Below are 19,368 nucleotides of genomic sequence, written 5' to 3' on the forward strand. Positions count from 1 at the left end.
TACACCTGCTCGCCGAACATCTCATTCTAAAATCATGGGCATTAATATAGAGTTGGTCCCCCCCACCCCCTTTGTTGCTATAACAGCCTCCACTCTTCTGGGAAGGTTTTCCACTAGACGTCGGAACATTGCTGCTGTAACAGCCTCCACTCTTCTGGGAAGGCTTTCCACTAGATGATGGAACATTGCTGCTATAACAGCCTCCACTCTTCTGGGAAGGCTTTCCACTAGATGTTGGAACATTGCTGCTGTAACAGCCTCCACTCTTCTGGGAAGGTTTTCCACTAGACGTCGGAACATTGCTCCTGTAACAGCCTCCACTCTTCTGGGAAGGCTTTCCACTAGATGATGGAACATTGCTGCTATAACAGCCTCCACTCTTCTGGGAAGGCTTTCCACTAGATGTTGGAACATTGCTGCTGTAACAGCCTCCACTCTTCTGGGAAGGTTTTCCACTAGACGTCGGAACATTGCTCCTGTAACAGCCTCCACTCTTCTGGGAAGGCTTTCCACTAGATGTTGGAACATTGCTGCGGGGACAATTCAGCAACAAGAACATTAGTGAGGTCGGGCACTGATGTGATTAAGGCCTGGATCTCAGTCGGCGTTCCAATTCATCCCAAAAGTGTTTGATGGGTTGAGGTCAGGGCTCTGTGGAGGCCAGTCAAGTTTTTCTACACCGATCATGACAAACCATTTCTGTATGGAACTCGTTAGTGGGTGATGTAACCGAGGACAATTTTTACACGCTACACGCTTCAGCACTTGGTGGGCCCGCTCTGTGAGCTTGTGTGGCCTACCATCTCGCTGCCAAGCCGTTGTTGCTCCTAGATGTTTCCATTGCACAATAACAGCACTTACAGTTGACCGGGGACGCTCTAGCAGGGCAGAAATTTGACAAACTGACTTGTTGGAAAGGTGGCATCTTATGACGGTGCCACGTTGAAGGCCACTGAGCTCTTCAGTAAGGCCATTCTACTGCCAATGTTTGTCTATGGAGATTGCATGGCTGTGGGCAAAATGTTATACAGCTGACAGCAACAGGTGTTTCTGAAAAAGCCAAATCCATAAATGTTATGGGGTGTCCACATTCTTTTCTATATATAGTGTACATACACTGCAGCTTCCTCAATTACCTCGTACCCCTGCACATCGGCTTAGTACCGGTACTCCCTGTACTCACACCACTTCTTTTTACACATTTTGTTGTGTTATAGCCTTGAACTTAAAACTTAAATTTTGATTTTGGTTCACTGACCAAATACACAATACCCCATCATGTAAAAGTGGAATTTTCTTCGTAAAATGTATAAAAAATGTCCTCAGTCAATAAGTATCCAACCTGTGTTATGTCAAGGAGCCTAAATAAGTTCAGGAGTAGAAATGGTTACATAACAAGTCACATAATATGTTGCAGGGACTCACTCTGTCTGCAATAATAGTGTTTAACATGGTATTTGAATGACTACCTCATCTCTGTACCCCACACATACAATTATCTGTAAGGTCCATCAGTCGAGCAGTGCATTTCAACCACAAAGACCAGGGAGGTTTTCCAATGTCTTGCAAAGAAGGGCACCGATTGGTAGATTGGTATAAAAAATAAAAGCAGATATTGAATATCCCTTTGAGCATGGTGAAGTTATTAATTACACTTTGGAATGGTGTATCAATACACCCAGTCACTACACAGATACAGGCATCCTTCCTAACTCAGTTGCCGGAGAAGAAGGAAACTGCTCAGGGATTTCACCATGAGGCCAATGGTGACTTTAAAACAGTTACAGAGTTTAATGGTTGTGATAGGAAAGAACTGAGGATGGATCCACAACATTGTAGTTACTCCACAATACTAACCTAAATGACAGAGTGAAAAGAAGGAAGCATAATAAAACATATTCCAAAACATGCATCCTGTTTGCAACAAGGCACTAAAGTAATACTGCAAAAAATGTGTCAAAGAAATTAACACTTTGCCCTGAATACAAAACGTTATGTTTGGGGAAAATCCAACACAACTCATCACAGAGTACCACTCTTCATATTTTCAAGCATGGTGGTGGCTGCATCAGTGGTCAGTGGTCGCCATCCTCTCAGTCAGAATACATTTTTTTTAAGTGAGAGGGTGGAAGTCAGGAGACGAAAGATGTGCCTCAGACACCTGCCCTGCAATGTTACTGCCTATTCAACTCAATTTGCTGCCATGGCAATACAGACAACAAGATAACTACATCAGCACACGTTTAATTCTCAGCTATATGTGAATCGTAATAATCTAGCTAGCAAGCTAGTTTAAAAAGCTAAATAATACCTAAAACAACCTAAAAAAACGAACTAAATACCTAAAACTAACGTGGTGCAAGGTAGATGACTAGCTAGCTGTCAATTCTTCGTGGCTAGCTAGCTAGCTAGCCCAGTTGACTCATTATGGGGTTGCGATATACGCTCACTACAGTGGGTATTGTAGGCAGATAAACATGCCAAAATTAACACAGAATGTATGTATTAACGTATCAAGGTAAAATATTGTAGTCAGGCAACATATGAAATGTAAATAGGCAACATTTCATTCTGAAGTCAGAGTTTATTTTCTCTCGCTTCAGCACCCCCCCCCCCCCACAAAAATAATTATTGAGTCATATTTTTGTCCATACATTTCGTTGAAGCTTGCATCGATGCATACTTTGACACATGTACAAGTGGAGTAAACATCAGAGAAGTGACCTCCGTGCTCCAATTCGAATACTTTGATTTGGACTCGTGTTAAAGAAGAGACATGATGTCATTATACCTCCGAGGGTGTTGATGTTTCGGGAGAGACGTGAGGTGGCAGAAACACACACAGAGCATGTAGACTGTGTGAAGTGAAACAGCAAGTACTTTACACACGTCCAGTTACTTACAGATTAAAGTGATGAAAGAAATAGATGGACGGGCCGAGAGTCACAATATAGCAGAGCTCAGTAGGCATCTACACCTTGTGATTGTTCTTGTGTGTGTGGTGTGTAACGAAGGGCTTAGACTCACGATGTAGCAGGGTGTGTGTGTACACTGTGTTTGTGTGTGTGTGTGTGTGTGTATATTGTGTGAATGTATACTTGTAAAGTGTGCAATATGAAAGAGGAGACTCACGATGTAGCAGGGCTCGTTCTCCACAGTGCAGAAGGGTTTGTGTGTGTGTGTGTGTGTGTACAGCTGGGCTGAGACTCACGATGTAGCAGGGCTTGTTCTCCACAGTGCAGAAGGGTTTGTGTGTGTGTGTGTGTGTGTGTGTGTGTGTGTGTACAGGTGGGCTGAGACTCACGATGTAGCAGGGCTTGTTCTCCACAGTGCAGAAGGGTTTGTTTGTGTGTGTGTGTGTGTACAGCTGGGCTGAGACTCACAATGTAGCAGGGCTTGTTCTCCACAGTGCAGAAGGGTTTGTGTGTGTGTGTGTGTGTGTGTGTGTGTACAGGTGGGCTGAGACTCACAATGTAGCAGGGCTTGTTCTCGACAGTGCAGAAGGGTTTGTGTGTGTGTGTGTGCGTGTGTGTGTGTGTGTGTGTACAGGTGGGCTGAGACTCACGATGTAGCAGGGCTTGTTCTCCACAGTGCAGAAGGGTTTGTGTGTGTGTGTGTGTGTGTGTGTGTACAGATGGGCTGAGACTCACGATGTAGCAGGGCTTGTTCTCCACAGTGCAGAAGGGTTTGTGTGTGCGTGTGTGTGTACAGGTGGGCTGAGACTCACGATGTAGCAGGGCTCGCAGTAGGCCTTCATCTCCACAGCGTAGAAGGGTTTGTGTGTGTACACTGTGTGTGTGTGTGTGTGTGTAACTCACGATGTAGCAGGGCTCGCAGTAGGCCTTCTTCTCCACAGCGTAGAAGGGTTTACCGCGCAGCCTGCCACTGCAGGTCATGCAGATGAAGCAGTCCACGTGAAAGACCTGGTCCATGGCGGTACAGCCGGTACCCTCACCCACCACATTATCCCCACAGCTGGCACACCGCCCTGGGGTAGAGGAGGAGAGGAGATGGGGGGTTAGACTGGTTCATCCACAGGTCTGTCTGTCTGTCTGTCTGTCTGCCTGTCTTTCTGTCTGCCTGTCTGTCTGGCACACCGCCCTGGGGTAGAGGAGGAGAGTTAGACCCTCTGTCTGTCTGTCTGTCTGTCTGTCTGTCTGTCTGCATGTCTTTCTGTCTGCCTGTCTGTCTGGCACACCGCCCTGGGGTAGAGGAGGAGAGTTAGACCCTCTGTCTGTCTGTCTGTCTGTCTGCCTGTCTTTCTGTCTGCCTGTCTGTCTGGCACACCGCCCTGGGGTAGAGGAGGAGAGTTAGACTCTCTGTCTGTCTGTCTGTCTGTCTGCCTGTCTGTCTGGCACACCGCCCTGGGGTAGAGGAGGAGAGTTAGACCCTCTGTCTGTCTGTCTGTCTGTCTGTCTGTCTGTCTGTCTGTCTGCCTGTCTTTCTGTCTGCCTGTCTGTCTGGCACACCGCCCTGGGGTAGAGGAGGAGAGTTAGACCCTCTGTCTGTCTGTCTGTCTGCCTGTCTTTCTGTCTGCCTGTCTGTCTGGCACACCGCCCTGGGGTAGAGGAGGAGAGTTAGACCCTCTGTCTGTCTGTCTGTCTGTCTGCCTGTCTGCCTGTCTGTCTGGCTACCCGCCCTGGGGTAGAGGAGGAGAGTTAGACCCTCTGTCTGTCTGTCTGCCTGTCTTTCTGTCTGCCTGTCTGTCTGGCACACCACCCTGGGGTAGAGGAGGAGAGTTAGACCCTCTGTCTGTCTGTCTGTCTGTCTGCCTGTCTGCCTGTCTGTCTGGCACACCGCCCTGGGGTAGAGGAGGAGAGTTAGACCCTCTGTCTGTCTGTCTGTCTGTCTGTCTGTCTGTCTGCCTGTCTTTCTGTCTGCCTGTCTGTCTGGCACACCGCCCTGGGGTAGAGGAGGAGAGTTAGACCCTCTGTCTGTCTGTCTGTCTGTCTGTCTGCCTGTCTTTCTGTCTGCCTGTCTGTCTGGCACACCGCCCTGGGGTAGAGGAGGAGAGTTAGACCCTCTGTCTGTCTGTCTGTCTGTCTGGCTACAGGAGGAAAAGGAGAGTTAGACCCTCTGTCCACAGGTCTGCCTGTCTGTCTGTCTGCCTGTCTGTCTGCCTGTCTGTCTGTCTGTCTGTATGGCTACAGGAGGAAAAGGAGAGTTAGACCATCTGTCCACAGGTCTGCCTGTCTGTCTGTCTGTATGGCTGTCTGGCTACAGGAGGAAAAGGAGAGTTAGACCCTCTGTCCACAGGTCTGCCTGTCTGCCGGTCTGCCGGTCTGCCTGTCTGCCTGTCTGTCTGTCTGTCTGTCTGTCTGTCTGTCTGTCTGTCTGTCTGTATGGCTACAGGAGGAAAAGGAGAGTTAGACTCCCTGTCCACAGGTTTGTCTGTCTGTCTGACTGGCTACGTTAACATGGCAACATGCTCTCTGAACATGCTACCATGACAACATGCTCTCAGCTAATGTATGCTAGAAGTATGCTACCATGACAACATGTTCTCTGAACACACGTTACACCATGACAACACGCTCTCTGAACACACATTACCATGACAACATGCTCTCTGAAGATGTTAACATGACAACATGCTCTCTGAACACGTTACCATGACAGCACACTCTATGTACACACGTTACCATGACAACATGCTCTCTGAACACACGTTACCATGACAACACATGCTATGTACACATGTTACCATGACAACACACACTCTGACCACACGTTAACCTTGACAACACACTCTCTGAACACACGTTAACATGCTCTCTGTACACATGTTACCATGACAACACACTCTCTGAACACACTTTAACATGACAACACGCTCTCTGCACACATGTTACCATGACAACACTCTCTCTGAACACAAGTTAACATGACAACACGATCTCTGAACACGTTACCATGACAACACTCTCTGAACACGTTAACATGACAACACGTTCCCTGCACACATGTTACCATGACAACACGCTCTCTGAACACATTACCAGGACAACACGCTCTCTGAACACGTTACCATGACAACACACTCTCTGAACACGTTAACACACGCTCTCTGTAACAACTTGAGAGGCAATCGTACTGTATATAATGGCATTTTCCTAAGAACCAGCTTCCTAAGCCTGGAGACAATTGAGACATGGATTGCATATTATTTTATTTTACCTTTATTTAACTAGGCAAGTCAGTTAAGAACAAATTCTTATTTTCAATGACGGCCTAGGAACAGTGGGTTAACTGCCTGTTCAGGGGCAGAACGACAGATTTGTACCTTGTCAGCTCGGGGATTTGATCTTACAACCTTCCAGGTTACTAGTCCAACGCTCTAACCACTAGACTACCTGCCTCTAACCACTAGACTACCTGCTCTAACTACTAGACTACCTGCCTCTAACCACTAGGCTACCTGCTCTAACCACTAGGCTACCTGCTCTAACCACTAGGCTACCTGTCTCTAACCACTAGGCTACCTGCTCTAACCACTATGCTACCTGCTCTACCCACTAGGCTACCTGCCTCTAACCACTAGGCTACCTGCCTCTAACCACTAGGCTACCTGCCTCTAACCACTAGGCTACCTGTCTCTAACCACTAGACTACCTGCTCTAACCACTAGGCTACCTGCTCTAACCACTAGACTACCTGCCTCTAACCACTAGGCTACCTGCTCTAACCACTAGGCTACCTGTCTCTAACCACTAGACTACCTGCTCTAACCAATAGGCTACCTGCTCTAACCACTAGACTACCTGCTCTAACCACTAGACTACCTGCTCTAACCAATAGACTACCTGCTCTAACCACTAGACTACCTGCTCTAACCACTAGACTACCTGCTCTAACCACTAGACTACCTGCTCTAACCACTAGGCTACCTGCTCTAACCACTAGTCTACCTGCTCTAACCACTAGGCTACCTGCTCTAACCACTAGGCTACCTGCTCTAACCACTAGGCTACCTGTCTCTAACCACTAGGCTACCTGCTCTATTCACTATGCTACCTGCTCTACCCACTAGGCTACCTGCTCTATTCACTATGCTACCTGCTCTACCCACTAGGCTACCTGCCTCTAACCACTAGGCTACCTGCCTCTAACCACTAGGCTACCTGTCTCTAACCACTAGACTACCTGCTCTAACCACTAGACTACCTGCCTCTAACCACTAGGCTACCTGCCTCTACCCACTAGACTACCTGCTCTAACCACTAGACTACCTGCTCTAACCACTAGGCTACCTGTCTCTAACCACTAGACTACCTGCTCTAACCACTAGACTACCTGCTCTAACCACTAGACTACCTGCTCTAACTACTAGACTACCTGCCTCTAACCACTAGGCTACCTGCTTTAACCACTAGGCTACCTGCCTCTAACCACTAGACTACTGGCCTCTAACCACTAGACTACCTGCTCTAACCACTAGACTACCTGCTCTAGCCACTAGGCTACCTGCTCTAACCACTAGACTACCTGCTCTAACCACTAGGCTACCTGCTCTAACCACTAGGCTACCTGCTCTAACCACTAGGCTACCTGCTCTAACCACTAGGCTACCTGCCTCTAACCACTAGACTACCTGCCTCTAACCACTAGACTACTGGCCTCTAACCACTAGACTACCTGCTCTAACCACTAGACTACCTGCCTCTAACCACTAGACTACCTGCTCTAACCACTAGACTACCTGCCTCTAACCACTAGGCTACCTGCCTCTACCCACTAGACTACCTGCTCTAACCACTAGACTACCTGCTCTAACCACTAGGCTACCTGTCTCTAACCACTAGACTACCTGCTCTAACCACTAGACTACCTGCTCTAACCACTAGACTACCTGCTCTAACTACTAGACTACCTGCCTCTAACCACTAGGCTACCTGCTTTAACCACTAGGCTACCTGCCTCTAACCACTAGACTACTGGCCTCTAACCACTAGACTACCTGCTCTAACCACTAGACTACCTGCTCTAGCCACTAGGCTACCTGCTCTAACCACTAGACTACCTGCTCTAACCACTAGGCTACCTGCTCTAACCACTAGGCTACCTGCTCTAACCACTAGGCTACCTGCTCTAACCACTAGGCTACCTGCCTCTAACCACTAGACTACCTGCCTCTAACCACTAGACTACTGGCCTCTAACCACTAGACTACCTGCTCTAACCACTAGACTACCTGCCTCTAACCACTAGACTACCTGCTCTAACCACTAGGCTACCTGCTCTAACCACTAGACTACCTGCTCTAACCACTAGACTACCTGCTCTAACCACTAGACTACCTGCCTCTAACCACTAGACTACCTGCTCTAACCACTAGACTACCTGCTCTAACCACTAGGCTACCTGTCTCTAACCACTAGGCTACCTGCCTCTAACCACTAGACTACCTGCCTCTAACCACTAGACTACCTGCTCTAACCACTAGGCTACCTGCTCTAACCACTAGACTACCTGCTCTAACCACTAGACTACCTGCTCTAACCACTAGACTACTTGCTCTAACCACTAGACTACCTGCTCTAACCACTAGGCTACCTGCCTCTAACCACTAGGCTACCTGCTCTAACCACTAGGCTACCTGTCTCTAACCACTAGGCTACCTGCTCTAACCACTAGGCTACCTGCTCTAACCACTAGACTACCTGCCTCTAACCACTAGACTACCTGCCTCTAACCACTAGACTACCTGCCTCTAACCACTAGACCACCTGCTCTAACCACTAGACTACCTGCTCTAACCACTAGACTACCTGCCTCTAACCACTAGACTACCTGCCTCTAACCACTAGACTACCTGCTCTAACCACTAGGCTACGCTGCCGCCCCAATATGTGTGCCGTCCTTTTTCTAGATTTAGTTATCCTCTATTTTTCAGAAACAAAGTCCATAACCTGGAAGTCAGAGCAAAGGTGTAAATAGCTTTATATTTGTGTTAGTCCCGCCCAGTCGTAAAGTGGATTACATCCAGGGATAACAATGCAAAGCTCCACCGCTTGTGACCATCAACAAAACATGACTAACTTTTACATTGTTGAAACACAAACCAACTAAAACTACTAGTTTAACCCTAACCAACTGATACTACTAGTTTAACCCTAACCAACTGATACTACTAGTTTAACCCTAACCAACTGAAACTACTAGTCCTAACCCTAACCAACTGATACTACTAGTCCTAACCCTAACCAACTGATACTACTAGTTTAACCCTAACCAACTGATACTACTAGTTTAACCCTAACAAACGGATACTACTAGTTTAACCCTAACCAACTGATACTACTAGTTTAACCCTAACCAACTGATACAGCTAGTTTAAACCTAAAAAACTGATACTACTAGTTTAACCCTAACCAACTGATACAACTAGTTTAACCCTAACCAACTGATACAACTAGTTTAAACCTAACCAACTGATACTACGAGTTTAACCCTAACCAAGTGATACTACTAGTTTAACCCTAACCAACTGATACTACTAGTTTAACCCTAACCAACTGATACTACTAGTCCTAACCCTAACCAACTGATACTACTAGTCCTAACCCTAACCAACTGATACTACTAGTTTAACCCTAACCAACTGATACTACTAGTTTAACCCTAACCAACTGATACTACTAGTCCTAACCCTAACCAACTGATACTACTAGTTTAACCAACTGATACTACTAGTTTAACCCTAACCAACTGATACTCCTAGTTTAACCCTAACCAACTGATACTACTAGTTTAACCCTAACCAACTGATACTACTAGTCCTAACCCTAACCAACTGATACTACTAGTCCTAACCCTAACCAACTGATACTACTAGTTTAACCCTAACCAACTGATACTACTAGTTTAACCCTAACCAACTGATACTACTACTCCTAACCCTAACCAACTGATACTACTAGTTTAACCAACTGATACTACTAGTTTAACCCTAACCAACTGATACTCCTAGTTTAACCCTAACCAACTGATACTACTAGTTTAACCCTAACCAACTGATACTACTAGTTTAACCCTAACCAACTGATACTACTAGTTTAACCCTAACCAACTGATACTGCTAGTTTAACCCTAACCAACTGATACTACTAGTTTAACCCTAACCAACTGATACTACTAGTCCTAACCCTAACCAACTGATACTACTAGTCCTAACCCTAACCAACTGATACTACTAGTTTAACCCTAACCAACTGATACTACTAGTTTAATCCTAACCAACTGATAATACTAGTCCTAACCCTAACCAACTGATACAACTAGTTTAAACCTAACCAACTGATACTACTAGTTTAACCCTAACCAACTGATACAACTAGTTTAACCCTAACCAACTGATACTACTAGTTTAACCCTAACCAACTGATACTACTAGTTTAACCCTAACCAACTGATACAACTAGTTTAACCCTAACCAACTGATACTACGCGTTTAACCCTAACCAACTGATACTACTAGTTTAACCCTAACCAAATGATACTACTAGTTTAACCCTAACCAACTGATACTACTAGTTTAACCCTAACCAACTGATACTCCTAGTTTAACCCTAACCAACTGATACTACGCGTTTAACCCTAACCAACTGATACTACTAGTTTAACCCTAACCAACTGATACTCCTAGTTTAACCCTAACCAACTGATACTACGCGTTTAACCCTAACCAACTGATACTCCTAGTTTAACCCTAACCAACTGATACAACTAGTTTAACTCTAACCAACTGATACTACTAGTCCTAGTTTAACCAACTGATACTACTAGTTTAAACCTAACTAACTGATACTCCTAGTGTAACCCTAACCAACTGATACTACTAGTCCTAGTTTAACCAACTTATACTACTAGTTTAACCCTAACCAACTGATACTCCTAGTTTAACCCTAACCAACTGATACTACTAGTTTAACCCTAACCAACTGATACTACTAGTTTAACCCTAACCAACTGATACTACTAGTTTAACCCTAACCAACTGATACTACTAGTTTAATAGTTTAACCCTAACCAACTGATACTACTAGTTTAACCCTAACCAACTGATACTACTAGTTTAACCCTAACCAACTGATACTACTAGTTTAATAGTTTAACCCTAACCAACTGATACTACTAGTTTAACCCTAACAAACTGATACTACTAGTTTAACCCTAACCAACTGATACTACTAGTTTAACCCTAACCAACTGATACTACTAGTCCTAACCCTAACCAACTGATACTACTAGTTTAACCCTAACCAACTGATACTACTAGTTTAACCCTAACCAACTGTAGTGCCCACGACTCTTAAAGGCAGGTATGGAAAGTGACGAGAGGCTTTATCAAACATAAGCTACTAACCTTATCAGAGAGGATGCAGAATGTATTCAATGCCACTGTTTCCTTAAACTGGCCGTGATCAGATCTCCCCAGATGTAGATCTTACAGATCAACCAGGACTATTGATCTGTAATCAAGTGTCTGGTGAAGTAAAGATTTCTACCAAAGTCAAAAGGAATTGGACACTATAAGAATACTTCATATTCAAGGCCCGATAGCATCTCAAGGGAATGTCTGAGATGATTCTTTATATCGGAAAGGACCAAGAACTGAACACATCTGAGACTGTTGATGCTGGGGGGGGGGGGGGGGGCAACACATCTGAGGCCGTTGATGCTGGGGGGGGGGGGGGGGCAACACATCTGAGGCCGTTGATGCTGGGGGGGGGGGGGCAACACATCTGAGGCCGTTGATGCTGGGGGGGTATCATTTTCTGGCTAATTAAGATGGTATCGTTAGGTACCGCTATCACTACTTTTATACTGCTATAGCTTCAATGGACATACTGTAGATATGTATTTATATCTACATTTTTAAATAGATTTTAATATAAATAAATGATTTCAAACTATAATTGAGTCAAATAAAATGAAGTCCCGTTATATCTTAGCTGTTCCTAGGCCAGTTAACCCACTGTTCCTAGGCCAGTTAACCCACTGTTCCTAGACCAGTTAACCCAACCCTCCGTCATTGAAAATAAGGATTTGTTCTTAACTGACTTGTTAAATAAAGGTAAAATAAAAAAATTACAAAATTCCATCCTCGTCCGTATCCATGAACATTAGGATTTATCCTAATGTTCATGGATACGGACGAGGATGGAATTTTGTAATTTTTTTATTTTTACTGGTCTAGGAACTGCCTTGTTCAGGGGCAGAACGACAGATTTGTACCTTGTCAGCTCGGGGATTTGAACTTGCAACCTTTCGTTTACTAGTCCAACTCTCTAACCACTAGGCTACCCTGCCGTTCCCTGGGGACACTTTATTTAAAACAAAGTCTCTGCATCACATTGCGTGTGACAGAGTGACACAGCCAACATTGATTAGAAAAAGTCAATCAGTTTTCATGATAAAGATACTAAAACGTTGTGGTCTCGGTCTCTGTCTTGTCTTTGATATTGAGCTGGTATTATTGCGCCAGAAAAGAGACAGATTACACAGTGTGGAAAACGGCATTTTGATATCTTTAATTGACTTGAAGATATCTTTCATTGAGTTTAAGATGTCCCCAACTCAATGAGAAGTTTATCTTTTGACCCAATTAATGACACAAGCAAGATAAATTAGCGATAAAAAAAATATATATATTTTACAATAATGCCGGTTTTAGAAAATATATCTTACCATGTTTTTTCACTAAAGACAGACAGAATCTCTGAAGAAATGAGAGAAGAAAAGTAAAGTATTTTTTAATTTCAGTTTTTATCCTCTTGATCTGGCGATGACAGTTTGTTGTGAACGGTGGATCGGGACTCGTGTTACAGACACACTGTGTTACAGACACACTGTGTGTTACAGACACACTGTGTTACAGACACACTGAGTGTTACAGACACACTGAGTGTTACAGACACACTGTGTGTTACAGACACACTGTGTTACAGACACACTGTGTGTTACAGACACACTGTGTGTTACAGACACACTGAGTGTTACAGACACACTGTGTTACAGACACACTGAGTGTTACAGACACACTGTGTGTTACAGACACACTGTGTTACAGACACACTGTGTGTTACAGACACACTGTGTGTTACAGACACACTGTGTTACAGACACACTGTGTTACAGACACACTGTGTGTTACAGACACACTGTGTTACAGACACACTGTGTTACAGACACACTGTGTGTTACAGACACACTGTGTTACAGACACACTGTGTGTTACAGACACACTGTGTTACAGACACACTGTGTGTTACAGACACACTGTGTTACAGACACACTGTGTTACAGACACACTGAGTGTTACAGACACACTGAGTGTTACAGACACACTGTGTTACAGACACACTGTGTTACAGACACACTGTGTGTTACAGACACACTGTGTGTTACAGACACACTGTGTGTTACAGACACACTGAGTGTTACAGACACACTGTGTTACAGACACACTGTGTGTTACAGACACACTGTGTGTTACAGACACACTGTGTTACAGACACACTGTGTTACAGACACACTGTGTGTTACAGACACACTGTGTTACAGACACACTGTGTGTTACAGACACACTGTGTTACAGACACACTGTGTGTTACAGACACACTGTGTTACAGACACACTGTGTTACAGACACACTGTGTGTTACAGACACACTGTGTTACAGACACACTGTGTGTTACAGACACACTGTGTTACAGACACACTGTGTGTTACAGACACACTGTGTGTTACAGACACAACAGACACACTGTGTGTTACAGACACACTGTGTTACAGGAGATGGGAAACAGGGGATATCAGACGCTGTGTTAGAGTGTGTCTGTGCGCATGTGTGAGTGTGTCCATTTGTGTGTGTGTGTGTCTGTGTGTGTGTGCCTTTGTGTGTATGTGTGTGTGTCTGTATGTGTATGTGTGTGTGTGTGTGTGTGTGTGTGTGTGTGTGTGTGTGTGTGTGTGTGTGTGTGTGTGTCTGTGTGTGTGTGTGTGTGTGTATGTGTGTGTGTGTGTGTGTGTGTGTGTCTGTGTGTGTGTGTCTGTGTCTCTGTGTGTCTCTGTGTGTGTGTGTCTGTGTGTGTGTGTGTGTGTCTGTGTGTGTGTGTCTGTGTGTGTGTGTGTGTGTGTGTGTGTGTCTGTGTGTGTGTGTCTGTGTCTGTGTCTCTGTGTGTCTGTGTGTCTGTGTGTGTGTGTGTGTGTGTGTGTGTGTGTGTGTGTGTGTATATATATATATATACAGCGAAGGGGGATATATTAGAATCAGACACCACTACAGCTTTTCATTTCCACAGTTCCATTTCCTGTGTTTCCATCATAAGAATCAAACAGAAATGGGGGACAAGCTGCATCTGTTCCAGGTATCACAACTAGAGAAACCTTAGGAGGTGATTAAATAGCTCTGATTCATAGCTTGACCGATCAATAATTATCTCCTGACCCCACCCCACTCTAGCCACTCCCTAAACTTTCTAAAAATGTCTATTGTTTTAAAATCCATTTGGCAAACGTCCTTATTCAGGGTGACTTCCAGGGTGACTTTCCACAAACAGGCCCAGCTATCAGGTTTCATCTGGTTTCACCAGCTCAAACCTCCATTACAGAGGCTGTGTTACCTACTGTACGCTATGAGAACGCTACGGGGAGAGAGATTAAACAAACTAGAGATGGCGCGTCTCGAGGGGATGTGTGGGTGTCAATGGAATCACAGGTTGGTAATCACTTCAGAGAGCCAGAGGGGAGGAGGAGGAGGAGGAGGAGGGGGGGGGGGGGGGCAGAGAAGGAGACAAAAATAGAGAAAGAGAGTTACAGAGGGAAGGAGGGGGGGAGGGAGAATGAGAGAATGAGAGAAAGAGAGTTACAGAGGGAAGGAGGGGGGAGGGAGAATGAGAGGAAGAGAGAAAGAGAGTTACAGAGGGAAGGAGGGGGGGGGAGGGAGAATGAGAGAAAGAGAGTTACAGAGGTAGGGGGGGGGGAGAATGAGAGAAAGAGAGTTACAGAGGTGGGGGGGGATGAGAGAAAGAGAGTTATAGAGGTAGGGGGGGGGGGGGGAATGAGAGAAAGAGAGTTACAGAGGTAGGGGGGGGGGGAATGAGAGAAAGAGAGTTACAGAGGTGGGGGGGGGGATGAGAGAAAGAGAGTTATAGAGGTAGGGGGGGGGAATGAGAGAAAGGGAGTTACAGAGGTGGGGGGGGGGATGAGAGAAAGAGAGTTACAGAGGTGGGGGGGATGAGAGAAAGAGAGTTATAGAGGTAGGGGGGGGGGGAATGAGAGAAAGAGAGTTACAGAGGTGGGGGGGGGGATGAGAGAAAGAGAGTTATAGAGGTAGGGGGGGGGAATGAGAGAAAGGGAGTTACAGAGGTGTGGGAGGGGAGAATGAGAGAAAGAGAGTTACAGAGGTAGGGGGGGAGAGAGAGAGAAAGAGAGAGAAAGGTAGCGAGAGAGAAAGAGAGAGGGAGGGTGGGTGGGAGAGACAGAAAGAGAGAGAAAGGGAGCGAGAAAGAGAGAGAGAGAGAGGGTGGGTGGGTGGGAGAGAGAGAGAGAGGGTGGGTGGGTGGGAGAGAGAGAGAGGCAGAGACACTGTTATAGTCTTCAGATCACAGGGCATATTCAGTGAGTGGATAAGAGAGCCCAACGTGTCCCACAGGGCTCCCACTTTAAACAGCCAGAAGGAAACCTCTCGGAAATCATTTCCCTTTTGGTGGCTCGTGATCGCTAGGGCCCTCAGGAGCGATTTGTGTGTGTGTGTGTGCTATTTGTGTTTGTTTGGGTGTGTGTGTGTGTGAGCTATTTGTGTGTGAGTGCATGCTGTGCATAGTCATACACACACACACACACACAGTGCCAAAGACGAGCACACACCCCACACGTCGCCAGACGTGCACATACACAGACATAATTACCTTAATATACACATGAATCCATCACAGGCAGTACAAACACATTCCAAATGCATATTGAACAACTTCTTCAACGTTGTATTATAGTCCATGACAATCGTGTAATTATATTTAAAGGGACATTTCCCCACGCTGATCTTTTTATATTTAAAGGGACATTTCCCCACGCTGCTCTTTTTATATTTAAAGGGACATTTCCCCACGCTGCTCTTATTATATTTAAAGGGACATTTCCCCACGCTGCTCTTTTTATATTTAAAGGGACATTTCCCCACGCTGCTCTTATTATATTTAAAGGGACATTTCCCCACGCTGCTCTTTTTATATTTAAAGGGACATTTCCCCACGCTGCTCTTTTTATATTTAAAGGGACATTTCCCCACGCTGCTCTTTTTATATTTAAAGGGACATTTCACCCCTGCTCTTTTTATATTTAAAGGGACATTTCCCCGCTGCTCTTTTTATATGTAAAGGGACATTTCCCCACGCTGCTCTTTTTATATTTAAAGGGACATTTCCCAACGCTGCTCTTTTTATATTTAAAGGGACATTTCCCCCCGCTGCTCTTTTTATATTTAAAGGGACATTTCCCCACGCTGCTCTTTTTATATTTAAAGGGACATTTCCCAACGCTGCTCTTTTTATATTTAAAGGGACATTTCCCAACGCTGCTCTTTTTATATTTAAAGGGACATTTCCCCCCGCTGCTCTTTTTATATTTAAAGGGACATTTCACCGCTGCTCTTTTTATATTTAAAGGACATTTCACCGCTGCTCTTTTTATATTTAAAGGGACATTCCCCGCTGCTCTTTTTATATTTAAAGGGACATTTCCCCACGCTGCTCTTTTTATATTTAAAGGGACATTTCCCAACGCTGCTCTTTTTATATTTAAAGGGACATTTCCCCCGGCTGCTCTTTTTATATTTAAAGGGACATTTCCCCACTGCTCTTTTTATATTTAAAGGGACATTTCCCAACGCTGCTCTTTTTATATTTAAAGGGACATTTCCCCACGCTGCTCTTTTTATATTTAAAGGGACATTTCCCAACGCTGCTCTTTTTATATTTAAAGGGACATTTCCCCACGCTGCTCTTTTTATATTTAAAGGGACATTTCCCAACGCTGCTCTTTTTATATTTAAAGGGACATTTCACCCCTGCTCTTTTTATATTTAAAGGGACATTTCACCCCTGCTCTTTTTATATTTAAAGGGACATTTCCCCGCTGCTCTTTTTATATTTAAAGGGACATTTCCCCACGCTGCTCTTTTTATATTTAAAGGGACATTTCCCAACGCTGCTCTTTTTATATTTAAAGGGACATTTCCCCCCGCTGCTCTTTTTATATTTAAAGGGACATTTACCCACGCTGCTCTTTTTATATTTAAAGGGACATTTCCCAACGCTGCTCTTTTTATATTTAAAGGGACATTTCCCCCCGCTGCTCTTTTTATATTTAAAGGGACATTTCCCCCGCTGCTCTTTTTATATTTAAAGGGACATTTCCCCACGCTGCTCTTATTATATTTAAAGGGACATTTCCCCACGCTGCTCTTATTATATTTAAAGGGACATTTCCCCATGCTGCTTTTCTTCTTTATTTTTCTCTTTTTTTGTATAAGTCCATTAGTATGTCTTTAACATAAAATATGTCTCGTAAAAAATGTCCTCACTTTCATGCAAATACGTGTGTTTCTAATTCATCAAACGGTAGAAACAGGCCTTCCACATTTGCTGGTTGTAAGCACTACAATATCCAGAAATCGTAGCGGATTCAGGACGTCGAGGAGGATTTGTTTGAGAACGGGTGTCAACAGGTAGCTAATGTTACTCACGGGACCAGCCACTCGTTCACCAGCCACTCGTTCACCAGCTTGCGAATACCTATTTGTTTTTACTTCTACAACAACTGTAAAGTTTAGGACACGGTGTTCATGTACCAGGATGTGCAAAACTACGAGCAAGCACAGGCTGCTGGGTAACATTCCATCAAGATGTCGAGCAGAACTAGTTAGTTAAAACTCCCGTTGTTTATCTTAACTAACATCTAGTCTAGCTAGCTTTCATAATATACTGGCTAGACATTACAAAAGCAAATCAATGTAATTAGCCAGAGGCTAGTGATGTGATTTGCAACTTTGCAAGTTAACTTAACCTAATGTAGCTAAAGTTATCTATAGCCTACCAAACCGTATCTAACCGTGAGCAAGCTAACTACCACTGAGGCTAACGTGACAGGCATATATGTTCTACATGTCCAATCCCATTAACATCAGCACCGGCATCATCATCAAATTGACACTGAGGGGCTGTTACATCCAATGCCTGTTTGCCTGAGGCTGATGCCGTGCAGGTGCTTATATGCACATACACATGCATACACACACACACACACACTCGCATTCAAATGCACACACATGTAAATAGTGCCACACATGAACTCCAACATATTCAGTTGGACTTCCTGTTTAGATTTGTGTTGTCCTTGATGTCTGTTGTTTTCCTTTGCTTATTTTTTCATTTTGTTAGTTGTTGTTTTGGTTGGGTTGGAGGGGGACAGTGGCTTGGGGGAATTTTCGGATGGTTGAGGGGCAGCTCTCGAGAAACTGTGGGGGGATTTTGGATACTTGGTGGGCCTGGCGGTCGGGAACTTGTCTGTCACCGTGCCCTTGGGCAGGGCGCTTAACCCCTTGTGGAAATCACCTTTCCATGACACCATGATGAGCAGTGGAGGCTCCTTGCAGGAGGAAGAGGAAGACCATCCTCCTCAGTGAATTTTCATAAAAATAAAAATAGTGAAACATAATTTTTTTTAAATCTTTTTAGATAAAATTATACTAAATATTTTCACGTCACCAAATAATTGATTAAAACATAGAATTGTTCAATGAAAGTCTACAGTAGCCTCAACAGCACTCTGTAAGATAGCACAATGGTGTAGCCGGAGGACAGCTAGCATCCATCCTCCTTTGGTTACATTGACTTCAATACAAAACATAGGAGGCGTGTGTTTCTCACCCCCTTCCATAGACTGACACAGTAATTATGACAACATCCGGAGGACATCCTCCAACCTATCAGAGCCCTTGCAGCATGAACTGACATGTTGTCCACCCAATCAAAGGATCAGAGAATTAATCTAGAATTAATATAGTACTGAAACCAAGCTACAGCGAATGTGGTGAGTAGTTGAATGAAAGAGAGAGAAAGACAATAGTTGAACAGTTTTGAACAAATTAATATCATCAAAAATGAGGAAGAAGCAAGAGAGAGAGAGCAAAAGAATGCAGCTAGCTAATGAAGTCTACCCGGCTCAAACAGAGAGGGAAGCTATGTTGGCTAGCTGGCTATGACTATCCAACAGAGAGGGATGCTATGTTAGCTAGCTGGCTATGGCTATCCAACAGAGAGGGATGCTATGTTAGCTAGCTGGCTATGGCTATCCAACAGAGAG

General features: G+C 44.6%; 1 protein-coding gene across 1 annotated transcript in view; it reads right to left on the reverse strand.

The window, feature by feature from the left end:
• The window catches only part of LOC118964739 (lipoma-preferred partner homolog), an 89,818-nt gene extending 71,185 nt beyond the window's left edge, over window positions 1-18,633 (reverse strand). The window contains exons 1-2 of the mRNA XM_036979089.1: window positions 18,542-18,633; window positions 3,819-4,023 (exon numbers count right to left, since the gene is read on the reverse strand). Coding sequence (XP_036834984.1) covers window positions 3,819-4,023; window positions 18,542-18,633 — 297 coding nt within the window. The remainder of the gene's footprint in view (window positions 1-3,818; window positions 4,024-18,541) is intronic.
• Window positions 18,634-19,368: the final 735 nt, after the last annotated feature.

Source organism: Oncorhynchus mykiss, chromosome 5 (genome assembly GCF_013265735.2).
Source record: "Oncorhynchus mykiss isolate Arlee chromosome 5, USDA_OmykA_1.1, whole genome shotgun sequence".
Classification (NCBI taxonomy): Eukaryota; Metazoa; Chordata; class Actinopteri; order Salmoniformes; family Salmonidae; genus Oncorhynchus; species Oncorhynchus mykiss.